The 20,333-nt window shown below is 41.0% G+C and overlaps 1 protein-coding gene across 1 annotated transcript in view; it reads left to right on the top strand.

The window, feature by feature from the left end:
- LOC121551688 (corticotropin-releasing factor receptor 1) overlaps positions 1 to 20,333 on the top strand; it is a 163,378-nt gene that overhangs the window by 66,587 nt on the left and 76,458 nt on the right. Inside the window, exon 4 of the mRNA XM_041864405.1 lies at positions 4,139 to 4,258. Within this exon, the coding sequence (XP_041720339.1) occupies positions 4,139 to 4,258 (120 nt within the window). The remainder of the gene's footprint in view (positions 1 to 4,138; positions 4,259 to 20,333) is intronic.

Below are 20,333 nucleotides of genomic sequence, written 5' to 3'. Positions count from 1 at the left end.
TGTATAAAAGACACCTGTCCACACACTCAATCAAACAGACTCCAACCTCTCCACAATGGCCAAGACCAGAGAGCTGTGTAAGGACATCAGGGATAAAATTGTAGACCTGCACAAGGCTGGGATGTGCTACAGGACAATAGGCAAGTGCTTGGTGAGAAGGCAACAACTGTTGGCGCAATTATTAGAAAATGGAAGAAGTTCAAGATGACGGTCAATCACCCTCGGTCTGGGGCTCCATGCAAGATCTCACCTCGTGGGGCATCAATGATCAAGAGGAAGGTGAGGGATCAGCCCAGAATTACACAGCAGGACCTGGTCAATGACCTGAAGAGAGCTAGGACCACAGTCTCAAAGAAAACCATTAGTTACACACTACACCGTCATGGATTAAATCCTCTAGTGCACGCAAGGTCCCCCTGCTCAAGCCAGCGCATGTCCAGGCCCGTCTGAAGTTTGCCAATGACCATCTGGATGATCCAGAGGAGGAATGGGAGAAGGTCATGTGGTCTGATGAGACAAAAATATAGCTTTTTGGTCTAAACTTCACTCGCCGTGTTTGGAGGAAGAAGAAGGATGAGTACAACCCCAAGAACACCATCCCAACCGTGAAGCATGGAGGTGGAAACATCATTCTTTGGGGATGCTTTTCTGCAAAGGGGACAGGACGACGGCACCGTATGGAGGGGAGGATGGATGGGGCCATGTATCGCGAGATCTTGGCCAACAACCTCCTTCCCTCAGTAAGAGCATTGAAGATGGGTCGTGGCTGGGTCTTCCAGCATGACAACGACCCGAAACACACAGCCAGGGCAACTAAGGAGTGGCTCCGTAAGAAGCATCTCAAGGTCTTGGAGTGGCCTAGCCAGTCTCCAGACCTGAACCCAAAAGAAAATCTTTGGAGGGAGCTGAAAGTCCGTATTGCCCAGCGACAGCCACGAATTCTGAAGGATCTGGAGAAGGTCTGTATGGAGGAATGGGCCAAAATCCCTGCTGCAGTGTGTGCAAACCTGGTCAAGACCTACAGGAAACGTATGATCTCTGTAATTGCAAACAAAGGTTTCTGTACCAAATGTTAAGTTCTGCTTTTCTGATGTATCAAATACTTATGTCATGCAATAAAATGCAAATTAATTACTTAAAAATCATACAATGTGATTTTCTGGATTTTTGTTTTAGATTCCGTCTCTCACAGTTGAAGTGTACCTATGATAAAAATTACAGAGCTCTACATGCTTTGTAAGTAGGAAAACCTGCAAAATCGGCAGTGTATCAAATACTTGTTCTCCCCACTGGACACACATGCTTTGTTTAATGCCAGTGGCAGGTCATTGGTAAAAATAGAAAAGAGTAGAGGTCCTAGAGAGCTGCCCTGTGTTACACCACACTTTACATGTTTGACATTAGAGAAGCTTCCATTAAAGAAAACCCTCTGAGTTCTATTAGATAGATAGCTCTGAATCCACGATATGGCAGAGGTTGAAAAGCCATAACACATACGTTTTCCCAACAACAGGTTATGGTCAATAATATCAAAGGCTGCGCTGAAATCTAACAGTACAGCTCCCACAATCTTCTTATTATCATTTTCTTTTGACCAATCGTCAGTCATTTGTGTCAGTGCTATACATGTTGAGGGCCCTTCTCTATAAGCATGCTGAAAGTCTGCTGTTAATTTCTTTACAGAGAAATAGCATTGCATTTGGTCAAACACCATTTTCTTCAGGTCTGCTGTTAGAACCAGTAAAGACCGCTTTACCACTCTTGGATAGCGGAATGACTTTGGCTTCCCTCCAGGCCTGAGGAAAAATATTTTCCTCTAGGCTCAGATTAAAGACATGACAGATAGGAGTGGCTATAGAGTCATCTACCATCCTCAGTAGCTTTCCATCTAAGTTGTCAATGCCACAAGGTTTGTCATTATTGATCGGTAACAATATTTTTTTCACCTCTCCCACACTAACTTTGCAAAATTTTAACTTAAATTTTTTAAACTTTTTATGCATCAGTACAATGTCTCATTGTTCGTTGTTGCCAAAAAACTGAAATATAACATCTACATAAGTATTCGGACCCTTTACTCAGTACTTTGTTGAAGCACCTTTGGCAGCGATTACAGCATAGAGTCTTCTTGGATATTACGGTACAAGCTTGGCACACCTGTATTTGGGGAGTTTCTCCCATTCTTCTCTGCAGATCCTCTCACACTCTGTCAGGTTGGATGGGGAGCGTTGCTGCACAGCTATTATCAGGTCTCTCCAGAGGTGGTTGATCGGGTTCAAGTCCGGACTCTGGCTGGGCCACTCAAGGACATTCAGAGACTTGTCCCGAAGCCACTCCTGCATTGTCTTGGCTGTGTGCTTTGGGTTGTTGTCCTGTTGGAAGGTGAACCTTCACCCCAGTCTGAAGTCCTGAGCACTCTGGAGCAGGTTTTCATCAAGGATCTCTCTATACTTTGCTCCGTTCATCTTTCCCTCGATCCTGACTAGTCTCCCAGTCCCTGCCGATGAAAAACATCCCACAGCATGATGCTGCCACCACCATCCTTCCTGCCAGGTTTCCTCTAGGCATGACGTTTGGCATTCAGGCTAAAGAGTTAAATCTTGGTTTCATCAGACCAGAGAATCTTGTTTCTTTAGGTGCCTTTTGGCAAACTTCAAGCAGGCTGTCATGTGCATTTTATTGATGAGTGGCTTCTGTCTGGCCACTCTACCATAAAGGCCTGATTGGTGGAGTGCTGCAGAGATGGTTGTCCTTCTGGAAGGTTCTCCCATCTCCTCAGAAGAACTCTAGAGCTCTATCAGGCTTTTCACCCCAGATTTCTCAGTTTGGCCGGGCTGCCAGCTCTAGGAAGAGTCTTGGTGGTTCCAAACTTCTTCCATTTAAAGACTGATGGAGGCCAGTGTGTTCTTGGGGACCTTCAATGCTGCAGAAATGTTTTGATACCCTTCCCCAGATCTGTGCCTCGACACAATCCTATCTCGGACCTCTATGGACAATTCCTTCGACATCATGGCTTGGTTTTTGCTCTGACATGCATCGTCAACTGTGGGACCTTATATAGACAGGTGTGTGCCTTTCCAAATCATGTCAAATCAATTGAATATACCACAGGTGGACATGCATCGTCAACTGTGGGACCTTATATAGACAGGTGTGTGCCTTTCCAAATCATGTCAAATCAATTGAATATACCACAGGATGCACCTGAGCTCAATTTCGAGTGTCATAGCGAAGGGTCTGAATACTTATGTAAATAAGGTTTTTCTGTTTTTTTTAATTTTATAAATTTGCAAACATTTCTAAAAACCTGTTTTCGCTTTGTCATTATGAGGTATTGTGTGTAGATTGCTGAGGATTTGTTTTTATTTAATCCATTTTAGAATAAGGCTGTAACGTAACAAAATGTGGAAAAAGTCAAGGGGTCTGAATACTTTGCGAAGGCACTGTAAATGGTACTTACATTGGCAGATACAGTGTAGCTGTATTGTGAGTACACATTGTAGCATAGCAACTGTAATCCTAGTTTGCACTTTGCACATTTCAAGTATTTGGAAACAAACTTTCAATCAACATTATTCATGTATTTTAGGCATTTAAAGATTGAGGGGTGGTCTAAACAAACCAATGAGTGCCTACTGTTTAACACCACTTCATATAAGAGGAATGGAAATTTGAAATGTAATGGGTAAACATGGTACAACTTTCAAAAATGTACAATGTTCAAACATTAGAAATGTTACGGGTTATTATAATTGAATACAGCTGGACATGCCCTGAGGCTGTAGGTCGGTTGATGACTGATACCATGGTTACGACCTCTGTGACCATGTGTGTGTGGTCGACCCTGCAGTCGCCAGGGCCAGTTACCTGTAAGCACAGCTAGGCAAGTCACAGTGGTAATGTCCTGTTAGGGAGTCCTGTTCTTTAGTTACCATCCTTTCTCTGTTAGACAGCTGTGACACTGTGCTCTTTAACCTCTGTCCATCCACAATCACAGACTAAAATCCACTGGTTGTAATGCTGGCTTTTTTTCTCTTGTCCTCTCTCTTGCTTTTCTCTCTCTTTCTTTCCTTTTGTGATCCCCTTCTCTGTGTCTGTCTGTCTCTCTATCTCCATCCCTCCTCTCTTTGTCTCTCAGGCCTGTTCTGTAACATGTCCATCGATCCCATCGGTACCTGCTGGCCCAAGAGCACTGCAGGGGAGTGGGTGTCACGGCCATGCCCAGAGATGTTCTATGGCGTCAAATACAACACCACCAGTGAGTGGAGCCCCATTGACAATGTTTATTTGTGCATGTCTGTCAATATCCATAGTTGTATATAGATTTTCAGGGTTTATCTATTGTTAATTGGTTTAGGCCTGTCTTAAGACACATACAGTACACAAACATACACACACGTATGCATGCAGATGCAAACATCATTGCCAAACGTGGGACTGAGTACATCTTTGTACATCTGTGCATGTTAGAGTGTGCATGAACGCTTGTGCATTTTAGAGATGAAAATAGAGGAAGAGAGTTAAACAGTCAGAGGGAGAGAGGCAGAGAGAGAGAGAGAGGCAGAGAGAGAGAGAATGGTGTGGGAGAGCAAAAGTGAGTCGCTCCCCAGTGCCTTCCATAATTATTGGGACAGTGAAGCATTTTTTATTCTTTTGGCTGTATAATCCAAAAGTTTGGATTTGAAATCTACGCGCTTCAGCACTCGGCAATCCCGTTCTGTGAGCTTCTGTGTCCTACCACTTTGAGGCTGAGCCGTTGTTGCTCCTAGACGTTTCCACTTCACAATATCAGCACTTACAGTCAGTGGTGGAAAGTACTTAAGTAAAAATACTTTAAAGTACTACTTAAGTAGTTTTTTTTTGGTATCTGTACTTTACTTTACTATTTATATTTTTGACAACGTTTACTTTTACTTTTACTTCACTACATTCCTAAAGAAAATGATGTACTTTTTACTCCATACATTTTCCCTGACCCCCAAAAGTACTTGTTACATTTTGAATGTAACAAGTACACACTTATCAAGAGAACACCCCTGGTCATCCCTACTACCTGATCTGGTGGATCCACTAAACACAAATGCTTCGTTTGTAAATTATGTTGGAGTGTGCCGTCTGGTTTGCGCAATATAAGGAATTTGAAATGATTTATACTTTTACTTTTACTTTTGATACTTAAGTACATTTTATCAATTATATTTACTTTTGATACTTAAGTATATTTAAAACCAAATACTTTTAGACTTTTACTCAATTTTACTGGGTGACTTTCACTTTTACTTGAGTCATTTTCTATTAACTTATCTTTAATATAAAAATATAAAATATATTTTGATTTGTTTCACACTTTTTTGGTTACTACATGATTCCATATGTGTTCTTTCCTAGTTTTGATGTCTTCACTATTATTCTACAATGTAGAAAATAGTAAAAATAAAGAAAAACCCTTGAATGAGTAACAGTTCTAAAACTTTTGACCAGTAGTGTATGTGTATTAAAGTAGAAAAAATAAGTGTTTGGTCCCGTATTCATAGCATGCAATGACTACATCAAGCTTGTGACTCTACAAATTTGTTGGATGCATTTTTTATTTGTTTAGGTTGCGTTTCAGTTGATTTTGTGCCCAAAGAAATGAATGGTAAATCATTTACTGTGTCATTTTGGAGTCACTTTTATTGTAAAATAGGATATAATATGTTTCTAAAGATTTCTACATGAATGTGGATGCTACCATGATTACGGTAATCCTGAATTAATCGTGAAATAATGATGAGTGAGAAAGTTACAGGCGAACAAATATCATATACCCCCCAAAATGCTAACCTCCCCTGTTAATGTAATGGTGATGCCTATACATGTCTTGGGGGTATGATAATTGGGTAACACTTTACTTGACACCCGGCGTCATACCACATTATGACACGGTCATAACCATGTCATAATATGTCATAACAGCTGACATAACTTGTCATAACCTGTTATAATATGGTCCTAACACTGTCATGACACATATATTTAGACCTGTTGTGACATATATTGTGTTATTTTATGACTGGTTATGACACCTATATAATTTCTATTGAACACAAAATAATCTGAAACACAACCGAAACAAAGAGCAAATGCATCCAACAAATGTGTAGAGTCACAAGCTTAATGTAGTCGTTGCGTGCTGTGAATATGGGAACAAAAACGTACCTTTTTACTGCTTTTTACTTTACACATATAAGTGAATTTGTCCCAATACTTTTGCTCCCCTATAATGGGGTGACTATGTACAAAAAGTGCTGTAATTTCTAAACGGTTCACCCAATATAGGTGAAAATACCCTCAAATTAAAGCTGACAGTATGCACTTTAACCCCATAGTCACTGTTTGATTTTAAATAATCTAAACCTTTGGAGTTTAGAGCCAAAATAATAATAATTATGGAGGGCACTGTGCTGTAGAATTCCTAATGGGTTCTCTGTCTATGGAGATGGAGGTACGTTTTGTAAATGAGGACACCAGTAATGCAAAGTCACACACTGCATATTCAAATCCTTGGTAATTCAGCCCATTGCTCTTTACAGCAGAGCAAGACGGACCCAAGGGCTGTGATTTCACTGGAACTGACATTTTGAATAATGCATCATGTCAAATGGTGCAGTGCCGTTGTATTTTATTTCTTATTTCGTATTATATTTCTCTCCAAGGTCTATTTTTTGTTTTGAATTCACCCGGAGGGAACTGGTAGTGTTTATAAAACTTTTGGAAACCAGTTAGTGATGTAGTCATGGGCATGACACACAGGAGGGGGTACATTATGTATGCCTATGCTCTACTTTTTAGCAAAATATATCAGCTATAGTTGTGTTTCTTTCAGTAGGTGGGGGATGAGAGGAGGACTGACTGGTAAAATAATGAGAGAGAGAGAGAAAGAGAGAGAATAAGAAGAGAGAGAGAGAGAGAGAGAGAGAGAGGGGGGGGGAGAGAGAGGGAGAGAGAGAGAGAGAGAGAGAGAGAGAGAGAGAGAGAGAGAGAGAGAGAGAACAAGTTCTGAATATCAATGAGTCCTACTTTCAGGGCACACTTTCACGGATTGTTATCTGATTAATGTCAAGGCATCAAAGCGGTACAAAAACAAATGCAATAGAAAGAATAGCAATGAATATTAATGCATATATTCAATGTAATATGATTCGGGCTGTTGGTCATGGGACATTTCACGGCAGATCCTGTAAAGGTTTGAGCTCTCATGTTCAATTGGTTACTAAAAGGGACTGTTTACCAATTTCCCCCGTCTTTATCAGTTTTTTCGGAGAAACCCACTTAAAAAGTAAACGGAAACTGCAGTAACAGATGCCTGGTTCTCAGTATTTCTCTCTCTCTCTCTCTCTCTCTCTCTCTCTCTCTCTCTCTCTCTCTCTCTCTCTCTCTCTCTCTCTCTCTCTCTCTCTCTCTGTCTCTCTCGCACTCTGTTTAAGTTGGACGTCATGTAAAATATTCAAACCAACACCAAAATCTGTTTTAATAATTTACGAAATAAGATTTAGTAAACTCTTGAGACATCAATGTGGATAGTTTAATTAGCTGATGTAAGTTAAAGAGAACTGTTATTGATGTTGTTTTCTTGTAGCTCCCATTCCAACCATAATCAACTAATCACTATCAGAAACAAGCATTTCCTCATTTTCTCAGAGGGTGAATGTGTGAATACACATTCATTTGTGTGCTTCTCTATAAATGATCAATTGAGTGAAATAAATACTAGTATTGTGTGGATGCACCCATTAAATAAATGAAAGTCTTCTGATTCTGTAGATGAAAAATATTGATGATTTTTTAATTGCTGTAGTATGTGCTTAGGCATGTTTATATGTGATATTCCCTCTAGCAATTAGTCACTAACCATTAAAGACAAGTGATGATAGCAAAGTGGAGGCCACACAAAACGACCCACAGTACCGCCATAGGACCCATTACTCTTGCTCTGTCCTCTTAGGGGTCAAAGGGCCATGTAAAGTAGATAATACGCCACTCTAGAAGGTTACGTTACAACATGAGAAACAGCAAAGTGGTAATCCATATGTCACAACCTGACCTAAGAGACATGATTTTTGCATGATCTATCCTATATATCCTATTCTGTGATTTCATTTCACTAGTCCTTCACTTTCATTGTAGAAAAGATAGCTCCCACACACATTAATATTACATCTGCATGTTTATTGTGTGGACATTTAGTAGAGACCTTTTTCAAGATGATAGTCCTTCCTCTCCTCTGTCATCCCACACAATCCAAAGGGATATTCATTGAATAAGTAAATGTCAGTGTTTCCATAAAATAAAAATAGATGTACAGTACACTATGAAATGGCATTTCACTTCCATTCAAAAGGGTCAGAGGGGACCTTCTGTGAGCTTTGTTGTGATGTGTCATCTTCTTGTATCCACAGGGCCATGACCTTTGACCTTGGTCCATACATAGATTTTTGTTTGTTTGTCTGTTAGCTAATATAATTGACTTTTGAATTATGCTAAACAGTCTTCGCTTGAGGCTCTCAAAGGTTGTTAACGTCGTATACTGACGGGTTGGCTGACACCATCATGAAAATGTGCGCGCACTGATGGGCCTGAAGGCCGTGTGATGTTTTGATTCTGATCGGTCAGATAGCTAGCAACAATGACATGAAGCTGCCATGTGGGAAATCGTAGGTGGCTGGTTTCAGATAGTTTTATCTTGTTCTTGATACCATGTCTTGTTTTGAGGTGTTTTGACTGATGTTACATCAATGCTAATATGGCAAAAATTAGCTAGCTAGCTAGCCAACAACTGTAACAATGTATTTGAGAGACAATAAGTGCTCATTGTGCAAATGTATTTATGTTTTCAATAAACATTTGGAGACTAAATATAGTTTATGCCGACATGTTGTCAACAATCCAACCCCGTCTGTTTTACCCATAGTTGTGCAACCGTCAGATTTTTTGCTAAACAACCAACCTGTCTATAGCACTGACATATTTTTCTGCCTCTGAAAGTATTGGGAATTTTACATCAATTGAGCAGGTAATTGTAATGGCTACAATATACTGAGGTTAAGTTTATTTTAATGATGATACAGCTGTATTATTCCTGGTTTCATTACAGCTCATTGGATGCAATATTATCTTTGTATTATATAGAAATTATTATAAAAAAATATATATATATATATACAGTACCAGTCAAAAGTTTTAGAACACCTACTCATTCAAGGGTTTTCCTTTTTTGTACTATTTTCTACATTGTAGAATAATAGTGAAGACATAAAAACTATGAAATAACACATATGGAATCATCTAGTAACCAAAAAAGTGTTAAACAAATCAAAATATATTTTATATTTGAGATTCTTCAAATAGCCACCATTTGCCTGATGACAGCTTTGCACACTCTTGGCATTCTCTCAACCAGCTTCATGAGCTAGTCACCTGGAATGCATTTCAATTAACAGGTGTGCCTTGTTAAAAGTTCATTTGTAGAATTGATTTCCTTCTTAATGCGTTTGAGCCAATCAGTTGTGTTGTGACAAGGTGTGTGTGTGTGGGGGGGTCCATATTATGGCAAGAACAGCTCAAATAAGCAAAGAGAAACAACAGTCCATCATTATTTAAGACATGAAGGTCAGTCAATACGGAATATTTCAAGAATATCGCAAAAACCATCAAGCTCTATGATGAAACTGGCTCTCATGAGGACCGCCACAGGAATGGAAGACCCAGAGTTACCTATGCTGCAGAGGATAAGTTCATTAGAGTTACCAGCCTCAGAAATTGCAGCCCAAATAAATGCTTCACAGAGTTCAAGTCACAGACACATCTCAACATCAACTGTTCAGAGGAGACTGTGTGAATCAGGCCTTCTTGGTCGAATTGCTTAAAAGAAACCACTACTAAAGACACCAATAATAAGAAGAGACTTGCTTGGGCCAAGAAACACTTTGGACATTAGACCGGTGGAAATTTGTCCTTTGGTCTGGAGATTTCTGGTTCCAACCGCCGTGTCTTTGTGAGATGTGGTGTGGGTGAACGGATGATCACTGCATATATATTTCCCACCGTAAAGCATGGAGGAGGAGGTGTTATGGTGTGGGGGTGCTTTGCTGGTGACACTGTATGTGATTTATTTAGAATTCAAGTCACACTTAACCAGCATGGCTACCACAGCATTCTGCAGCGATACGCCATCCCATCTGGTTTGGGCTTAGTGGGACTATCATTTGTTTTTCAACAGGACAATGACCCAACACACCTCCAGGCTGTGTAATGGCTATTTTACCAACAAGGAGAGGGATGGAGTGCTGCATCAGATGACCTGGCCTCCACAATCCCCCGACCTCAACCAAATTGAGATGGTTTGGGATGAGTCAGACCGCAAAGTGAAGGAAAATCAGCCAACAAATGCTCAGCATATGTGGGAACTCCTTCAAGACTTTTGGAAAAGTATTCCAGGTGAAGCTGGTTGAGAGAATGCCAAGAGTGTGCAAAGCATTCATCAAGGCAAAGGGTTGCTATTTGTAGAATATATTTTGATTTGTTTAACACTTTTTTGTTTACTACATGATTCCATATGTGTTATTTCATAGTTTAGATGTCTTCACTATTAATCTACAATGTAGAAAACAAAGAAAAAACCTTGAATGAGTAGGTGTTCTGAAATCTTTGACCTGTAGTGTATACATATATATACAGCTGTGGAAAAAATTATGAGACCACTGCAAATCAGCATCTCTACATGTATGACAGCCATTCCATTCCAGTGTCTGTTGAATTCCAACACAGGCACACCTCATTCTACTGAATTAGGTACTGATTAGGTGATCACCTGAACCAAATCTTATTTAACGAGGAAAAGTATAAAAACCACTGCTGTGGTCATCACTATCCTCTTGCAAAAGGACCAGCTGGATGGCAAAAACAGTGCTAATAGTACCTCAAAAGTAATATTAATAAAAAAATAACTATTGACCATGCCAAAAGAGTTGAAAAGGAGAGTTTTGAGTGAGGAAAAGAAGGGTTCAATTCTGTCTTTACTGGCAGAGGGATACAGTGAGCGTCAGGTTGCTTCCATCCTTAAAATGTCAAAGACGGCGGTTCATAAGAACAAGGTCAAGCAGCAGACATTGGGGACAACAAAGCTACAGACCGGCAGAGGGCGAAAACGACTCTCTACTGACCGGGATGACCGCCAACTCATTCGAATGTCACTCAACAACCGTAGGATGACATCAAGTGACCTACAAAAATAATGGCAAACGGCAGCTGGGGTGAAGTGCACGGCGAGGACGGTTCGAAACAGGCTCCTAGGGGCAGGGCTGAAGTCGTGCAAAGCTAGAAAAAAGCCCTTCATCAATGAGAAGCAAAGAAGAGCCAGGCTGAGGTTTGCAAAAGACTATAAGGATTGGACCGTAGAGGACTGGAGTAAGGTCATCTTCTCTGATGAGTACAATTTTCAGCTTTGCCCAACAACTGGTCGTCTAATGGTTAGACGGAGACATGGAGAGGCCTACAAGCCACAGTGTCTCGCACCCACTGTGAAATTTGGTGGAGGATGAGTGATGATCTGGGGGTGCTTCAGCAAGGCTGGAATCGGTCAGATTTGTCTTTGTGAAAGACGCATGAATCAAGCCACGTACGAGGTTGTCCTGGAAGAAAACTTGCTTCCTTTTGCTCTGACATTGTTCCCCAATTCTGAGGATTGGTTTTTCCAGCAGAATAATGTGCCATGCCACACTGCCAGGTCAATCAAGGTGTGGATGGAGGACCACCAGATCAAGACCCTGTCATGGCCAGCCCAATCTCCAGACCTGAACCCCATTGAAAACTTCTGGAATGTGATCAAGAGGAAGATGGATGGTCACAAGCCATCAAACAAAGCCGAGCTGCTTGAATTTTTGCGCCAGGAGTGGCATAAAGTCACCCAACATCAATGTGAAAGACTGGTGGAGAGCATGCCAAGACGCATGAAAGCTGTGATTGAAAATCAGGGTTATTCCACCAAATATTGATTTCTGAACTCTTCCTAAGTTAAAACATTACTAATGTGTTGTTTATAAATGAACATGAACTTATTTTCTTTGCATTATTCGATGTCTGACAACACTGCATCTTTTTTGTTATTTTGACCAGTTGTCATTTTCTGCAAATAAATGCTCTAAATGACAATATTTTTATTTGGAATTTGGGAGAAAGGTTGTCAGTAGTTTATAGAATAAAATAAAAATGTTATTTTTACCCAAACACATACCTACAGTGGGGGAAAAAAGTATTTAGTCAGCCACCAATTGTGCAAGTTCTCCCACTTAAAAAGATGAGAGAGGCCTGTAATTTTCATCATAGGTACACGTCAACTATGACAGACAAATTGAGAAGAAAAATTTCCAGAAAATCACATTGTAGGATTTTTTATGAATTTATTTGCAAATTATGGTGGAAAATAAGTATTTGGTCACCTACAAGCAAGCAAGATTTCTGGCTCTCACAGACCTGTAACTTCTTCTTTAAGAGGCTCCTCTGTCCTCCACTCATTACCTGTATTAATGGCACCTGTTTGAACTTGTTATCAGTATAAAATACACCTGTCCACAACCTCAAACAGTCACACTCCAAACTCCGCTATGGCCAAGACCAAAGAGCTGTCAAAGGACACCAGAAACAAAATTGTAGACCTGCACCAGGCTGGGAAGACTGAATCTGCAATAGGTAAGCAGCTTGGTTTGAAGAAATCAACTGTGGGAGCAATTATTAGGAAATGGAAGACATACAAGACCACTGATAATCTCCCCTCGATCTGGGGCTCCACGCAAGATCTCACACCGTGGGGTCAAAATGATCACAAGAACGGTGAGCAAAAATCCCAGAACCACACGGGGGGACCTAGTGAATGACCTGCAGAGAGCTGGGACCAAAGTAACAAAGACTACCATCAGTAACACATTACGCCGCCAGGGACTCAAATCCTGCAGTGCCAGACGTGTCCCCCTGCTTAAGCCAGTACATGTCCAGGCCCGTCTGAAGTTTGCTAGAGTGCATTTGGATGATCCAGAAGAGGATTGGGAGAATGTCATATGGTCAGATGAAACCAAAATAGAACTTTTTGGTAAAAACTCAACTCGTCGTGTTTGGAGGACAAAGAATGCTGAGTTGCATCCAAAGAACACCATACCTACTGTGAAGCATGGGGGTGGAAACATCATGCTTTGGGGCTGTTTTTCTGCAAAGGGACCAGGACGACTGATCCGTGTAAAGGAAAGAATGAATGGGGCCATGTATCGTGAGATTTTGAGTGAAAACCTCCTTCCATCAGCAAGGGCATTGAAGATGAAACGTGGCTGGGTCTTGATCCCAAACACACCGCCCGGGCAACGAAGGAGTGGCTTCGTAAGAAGCATTTCAAGGTCCTGGAGTGGCCTAGCCAGTCTCCAGATCTCAACCCCATAGAAAATCTTTAGAGGGAGTTGAAAGTCCGTGTTGCCCAGGGACAGCCCCAAAACATCACTGCTCTAGAGGAGTTCTGCATGGAGGAATGGACCAAAATACCAGCAACAGTGTGTGAAAACCTTGTGAAGACTTACAGAAAACGTTTGACCTGTGTCATTGCTAACAAAGGGTATATAACAAAGTATTGAGAAACTTTTGTTATTGACCAAATACTTATTTTCCACCATTTTAATTCATTAAAAATCCTACAATGTGATTTTCAGGATTTATTTTTCTCATTTTGTGTACCTATGATGAAAATTACAGGCCTCTCTCATCTTTTTAAGTGGGAGAACTTGCACAATTGGTGGCTGACTAAATACTTTTTTTCCCCATTGTATAAATAGCAAAACCAGAGAAACTGATAATTTTGCAGTGGTCTCTTAATTTTTTCCGCAGCTGTATATATTATAACATTTTATTGCTTTAGAAAAGTTGTTCAGGTAATTTTTCTCCATACGATTTGTGATATAATTTTCCAGTGCATTATCAGAACGATGAACTATCTCCCGAGTGAATCACCGTTGGTCTGAAGCCAGCGCGAACGCCATCGAGCTCATCCAGCGGTATAGTCAGACGATCAGAGCAGATTTTATTACAATTGATTTGAAGGAAAATACTTTGAACTCTAAAAATGGAGCAATTATCCCAGTCTATTCCTCAGACAGAAGTTCTCTGTGAAAATGGCTTCCCCCATGACACAGATTTGAATTATTGAAATATGCTGACAAGAATAGAACAATGATGAACTGCTGGGAGCTGCTTCGTTGTTATTTTAAATGATCCCAAACCACACTTTAGCTGATTTATTAGATTAGCATAGGTAGATATCTGGACACATGCAATGGTCTCCCTTTGGTCCTGTTTTGTAATATCAACTACACATTGTCAAACATCTCTTAAAGGGTCATTTCACCCCAAAATCAGAGTTAGTCAGACCTCAAAAGTAGACTAATTGTCCAAGGCTTGATCATTGAGTGTGCGATTAAAAAAGGTTTAATGGTGGTTTATCTTTAAATGAGCCATGGTAATCCTGGAAGCACACCATTAATCTCAATCTTCGTTGCAGAAGCGTAAGAAGATCAACCACCAGTTCCCCAAAAATGTAATCACACACTCAATATTTATTGACGCTCATGAACGTTCATTGATGCTCATGAACACTGTAATTACAAGTTGATAAATGCCTTGATTACCGATCAGTGTCATCGTAAATCAAATTGCTTAAGCTCAATGATGATTCCTGTTAAGTTACTGAGAATCCTTCTCCCGAGGTGTCAATTTACATCACCATATTCTATTAACTAATCGATCCATGGTTCTGCCTTCCGCCCACCACTTTATCAGGAGAGTGTGTGTGTGTGTGTGTGTGTGTGTGTGTGTGTGTGTGTGTGTGTGTGTGTGTGTGTGTGTGTGTGTGTGTGTGTGTGTGTGTGTGTGTGTGATCACTGAGAGCTCTGTCACAGTCTGACAGGACCAATTAAGACAGCCCTTGGCTTTTATATGTCTAATCAATACAACTGCCAACTATAGGTAGCATTAGAGGCAGAAAGGAGAGGAAAGAGAGGGAGAAAATAATGGGAAGATAGGGAGGAAAGGGAAATGAGGGGAAATGGTGACAGGAACAACTACAACAGTCATTGAGTTGTGTATGTGCGATCAATATCACCTCAACCTGGAAGTAGGGAGAAAAGAGATTAGGAGGAAAAGGACAGAAATAGTCCAGGAAGGAATCAAGTCAAGAAGTCAAGAAGTTAAAAATCAAATGAGAAAAGGAGAACTCCAGTAGAGTGATGGATATACATTGGAAAGAAAGAGGTGGAAAGATATAATGACCTGGACTCTCTCTCATCCTCCCAGTCTCGCAGGTCTGTTCTATAACATGTCCATCAGCATGTCCATTTGGCCTACAGCGATGCCAACACTGTTCTCTCTCTCTCTCTCTCTCTCTCTCTCTCTCTCTCTCTCTCTCTCTCTCTCTCTCTCTCTCTCTCTCTCTCTCTCTCTCTCTCTCTCTCTCTCTCTCTCTCTCTCACACACACACACTCCATCTGGCCCTCTCTCTCTCTGTACTTCCCCCTTGTTATATTAACACGGTCAGTAGAGTCAGTTCTCCAGCCTTGTACACCACCACCACTCCTCAACAACTCAGCCCAACTCTCCAGTCACTGCTCTGTTGCATTCCACCACTATATCCTGTCCAGAAACACTGTCTGCCCCCAAACCATTCAAGCTGTTTTGGGTCCTTCCCTAGTCCCTCTGGTCCAAGCTAGTGTGATCGACTAGCACAGTACTAGTCCAATTACCATCTGTGTCCAATGGAGCTTACACCTGCTAGGAGACAGACAGTTGGACAGTCCTCGACTACCCTCCAATTACTTCTCTTTTGGCTCAGTGTACCCATCATTATGGATAACCCAAGCGTGGATGATGGAAGGGTACAGGCCAGCCTGAAGCTGAAGAACTTTAGCAGAAAGTTTGGCAGAACGTTTTGCTGAAAGTTTTCTTCATACATTGGTGCTGTATCATCATTTCAGAGCCGTAGTTGTCTTCCCAGATAGGTTACATTGGTATTATCATCTCACACAGATTTAGATGATTCATCCCTGATATTAGTGTTTCACACCCCTAGATGTAGTCTGGAATTAAACCGAATTAAACCGTTCAATTGGGCCCCCACTCCTGATCATTCTTCACATCTATCTCCTTTGTAGCTGGGTTTACTGATTGTAGGTGTTCAGTTCAGATAACCTTTTAACTGGGCTTCCCACTTGCTTCTTAGAGTTCCTAGAGCTCTTCAGAAGGTGAAGATTGAACCCAATTCATTTTCACCAGATATCTTCTCCCCTGTACGAAGAGTGTTCCTCAAAGAATGGTAAACAGTATTCGCTGTCTCTCTGCGTTGCCATGCTTACTACATAGCCTGGCAGCTCGTCGATTAAGCCCACTTAAGACGTAGCAGTAGCGACGACTTCCGACGGCTGAGCATCAGAGCGGAACACAACATACCCATCCCGTTTGAGGGGGTGAGAGAGAATGTTAAGCTTCTGGAGGAGGCTTCCATGGGATTCAGCTAGATTTGGATTAATTATAGCTTAGAAGGTCGTCTGCGTTAATACAGTGAGTCATCCAATACCCATGGGGGTCTCCGTGGCGGTCGGGCGGGCGGAGAGAGGGAAAGTGAGAATGAGACCGTAGCAAATCACAGGCACTCCAAAGTCAATAAATGGCAATGTGTCAACTGTAGGTGTTGATAATTGGAGTTTAAGCATGATTGATCTTTGGAATTACTGTGTATTGAAAAGTAGTGTCGGACCATCTCAAGGGGGTTTCCTTGGCATGAGTTCAAGTCTGGATGTTGCGCTGGCCTTTACATTGATTAAATTATAGTCAGGAGGGAGTACATGGGAGCTTCTTCTTAAGGGGAGATATTGACTCTGTTGGAAAATGCAGAATGCAGATGCAGACTTTAAATCCTTCCCTCTCTTCCTTCCCAATTTAAGTCTAGCTCTCAGCTGGAGTTCTACTTTTTCTAATGGAATTCCATTCACCTTTTAATATTTTTTTATATTTCTATATTTATTCAGACAGTTGGAAGGAGAGGTGGAGACAGATGAGGGAGGGTAGGAAGTGTAGAAATTCCAGACCTGGAATTTACTGACCCTTCTAGACTCTATGTAGAGGAAGGAAGTTCTGGACCTGGGATCCCAGTCTCTGGGGAAAACGTCTACTCCTGAAATTGCAGTGTTACCACTCCACCAAACCCCAGCATTCTATTGGGAGTTTTTATTGATGATATTAGTGGGTTATGATCGATACAGGGACTGAGGGGTATAAATCCATGGCTTTTGACTTCACAAGCCGCAGGGACGTTGCTGTGAGTGAGTTAGCCTGAGTTCAAGGTCACATTGGCCTGATACTGGACGTCATAGCTTGATGGGATCCAGACACAGGGGCCACACTTATTCCCCATGGTGCACCATGAATTCCTAGCGACCTCATTTTCAAACAAAGCTAAAAGGAAGAGAAACTCTTGGGATGGCCGGCTTAGAAAAGTTCACCATGATTAATTTTCAAAGTCAAAAAGATGAAAACAGTATTGTTTTTGTGGATCTTTTCATCCATGACAAAATGTAATCTTCTCCTCTCAGTTCAATGTCCTTGCCTCAATCTTTCCAAGAAAGCTTATTTCCAGGGACAGCATTATGGCATTCTTACACCTTCAGAGAATGTGTACTATAGCTCAAAGTGAGGAAGAGGTCCTTGCTCGGTGCAGGGCAAGCCACTCTCAGCTACAGTGGGAATGATTGAATCACACTGATTATAGCTACTCAGCCTTAAAGGTATTGATTTGAGGCCTTCCCCAATTCCCCCTACAGCAGAACCCCACAATAGGGGCAACTCAGGTGGGAGAGTGATATCATTCACATGGATGGCCAGAGCAGTATTGTCAGCGGTTTGTTTCAGAAGACCATCCATCCCTTGCTTTCTGTGTGTGTGTGTGTGTGTGTGTGTGTGCATGTGGGTGTGTTTGTGTGTGTGTGTAATGTCTCATTCTCTTTCATATATGTACTGTATGTCATATCCATACTGTCAACCATCTATCGTGGTGCGCTTGGCAGACAGTCATGGTGTAATGCTAGCCACAAAGAATTAAGCTGTAGAATAGATGCATTGGTTGGTCCGGGTATTAGTGTTTAGTGATACAGACTATGAAAATTAAAATGTTGATGTCGATGATCAATTAATGCGTGAGAGTGTGTTAATTAGTGTTTGTATTACCCCCAACTCCCATTGATCAAGAACAAGTCGATCAATGTAGCCTACATAATGGTCGATCAATCAATAATAATGCAAAGTAGAGACCATGATATGAGAGGAATGTCAATGACTGACCAACAATGTTTTTGAACCGCAAACATTGATCTCAAACAGTAGACTGTGCATCTGTACATGTAGACTAACAAGGTTGTAACTAACTACTGTAATACAGAACCCTTGTAACAAAAAAACATATGTGTCTTTTGAAAAATATTGTCAAATATATATTTTGGGGGGGAATGTGTATACCACATCAAGAGTGTAATTATTGAAATATCACGTCACCACACTCCTCTCCTTCAATTATAGTTTTTGATTTCACACTTATTTTCCATACTTTTTATAATGATTCACCAAGACTATCAACATAAAAAAATAAATCCCATTTGTGTTTGTACAGATCCTGTTGAGAGCATAGCAGGAAGTATACAAAATACTGTGGCCTTAGGGCATGCTTACGTTTGATATGTTTTGTATTTTGTCTGTAGGATTCTTATGATGTAACATAATGTAACATATTGAGAGCATGGCATGCCACTTACTCTATGTCAATCAACTTAAGAACAACCAATTAGATCTGCCATGGGGTAACGACATGATGCTTCATTTCTTGCACTTTGTCAGGTAATAATATGATGGTTCATTAGGCGTTAGTAGAGCGTAGCTGACAGTCTTTATTTTAGGTTAGCTTAAGATCTGACTGCTTTTGATGTGTTTTCTGCTGTCTCCAACACTCTGTCGCGTACTCTGTCACAACCTTGTGAACACAGCGGAGAGTATTTTAGAAGTCTGTGGCTTTGCTTCTCTGTTTGTTTCTTGCTTACTTCTTGTGTCACATACCTCCACTGTAGCATGTACACATCAAACAAAGACACCTCTCAGCCTTGGGGTGTTTCTTTGCTTCACTTTATTCCTGGAGACATTGTTGTATTTATATTATTTAGAGCATATGAAAGCGGCAGCACTATCAAGAGTTCAAATACTTATTTGGAAATGGGTTTGGCGTGCAACATTGTCAAGACTGGATTGTGTGTCCTCTATCTGGGTCTATCAGCACTTTAAATTGCATAAATTATAGCCGCCCTGTGTGGTTTTCAGAATCAGAGTTTTCAAGGTTTCGGTGGAGTTTGTCGCGTGTCAAATCAAATCAAATCAAATCAAATTGTATTTGCCACATGCACCAAATACAACAGGTGTAGACCTTACAGTGAAATGCTTACTTACAAGCCCTTAACCAACAATGCAGTTTTAAGAAATAATAAAAAATTGTTAAGTTAAAAATAAGAGCAGCAGTAAAATAAAATAACAGTAGGGAGGCTATATACAGGGGGTACCTGTACAGAGTCAATGTGCGGGGGCACCGGTTAGTCGAGGTACAGTGAGGGAAAAAAGTATTTGATCCCCTGCTGATTTTGTAAGTTTGCCCACTGACAAAGACATGATCAGTCTATAATTTTAATGGTAGGTTTATTTGAACAGTGAGAGACAGAATAACAACAAAAACATCCAGAAAAACGCATGTAAAAATTTTTATAAATTGATTTGCATTTTAATGAGGGAAATAAGTATTTGACCCCTCTGCAAAACATGACTTAGTACTTGGTGGCAAAACCCTTGTTGGCAATCACAGAGGTCAGACATTTCTTGTAGTTGGCCACCAGGTTTGCACACATCTCAGGAGGAATTTTGTTCCACTCCTCTTTGCAGTCATTAAGGTTTCGAGGCTGACGTTTGGCAACTCGAACCTTCAGCTGCCTCCACAGATTTTCTATGGGATTAAGGTCTGGAGACTGGCTAGGCCGTGTGCCTTGGCCGTGTGTTTTGGGTCATTGTCATGCTGGAATACCCATCCACGACCCATTTTCAATGCCCTGGCTGAGGGAAGGAGGTTCTCACCCAAGATTTGACGGTACATGGCCCCGTCCATCGTCCCTTTGATGCGGTGAAGTTGTCCTGTCCCCTTAGCAGAAAAACACCCCCAAGGCATAATGTTTCCACCTCCATGTTTG

This window comes from Coregonus clupeaformis, chromosome 35 (assembly GCF_020615455.1).
Source record: "Coregonus clupeaformis isolate EN_2021a chromosome 35, ASM2061545v1, whole genome shotgun sequence".
Lineage (NCBI taxonomy): Eukaryota > Metazoa > Chordata > Actinopteri > Salmoniformes > Salmonidae > Coregonus > Coregonus clupeaformis.
This window is presented reverse-complemented; position numbering and strand designations above follow the sequence as displayed.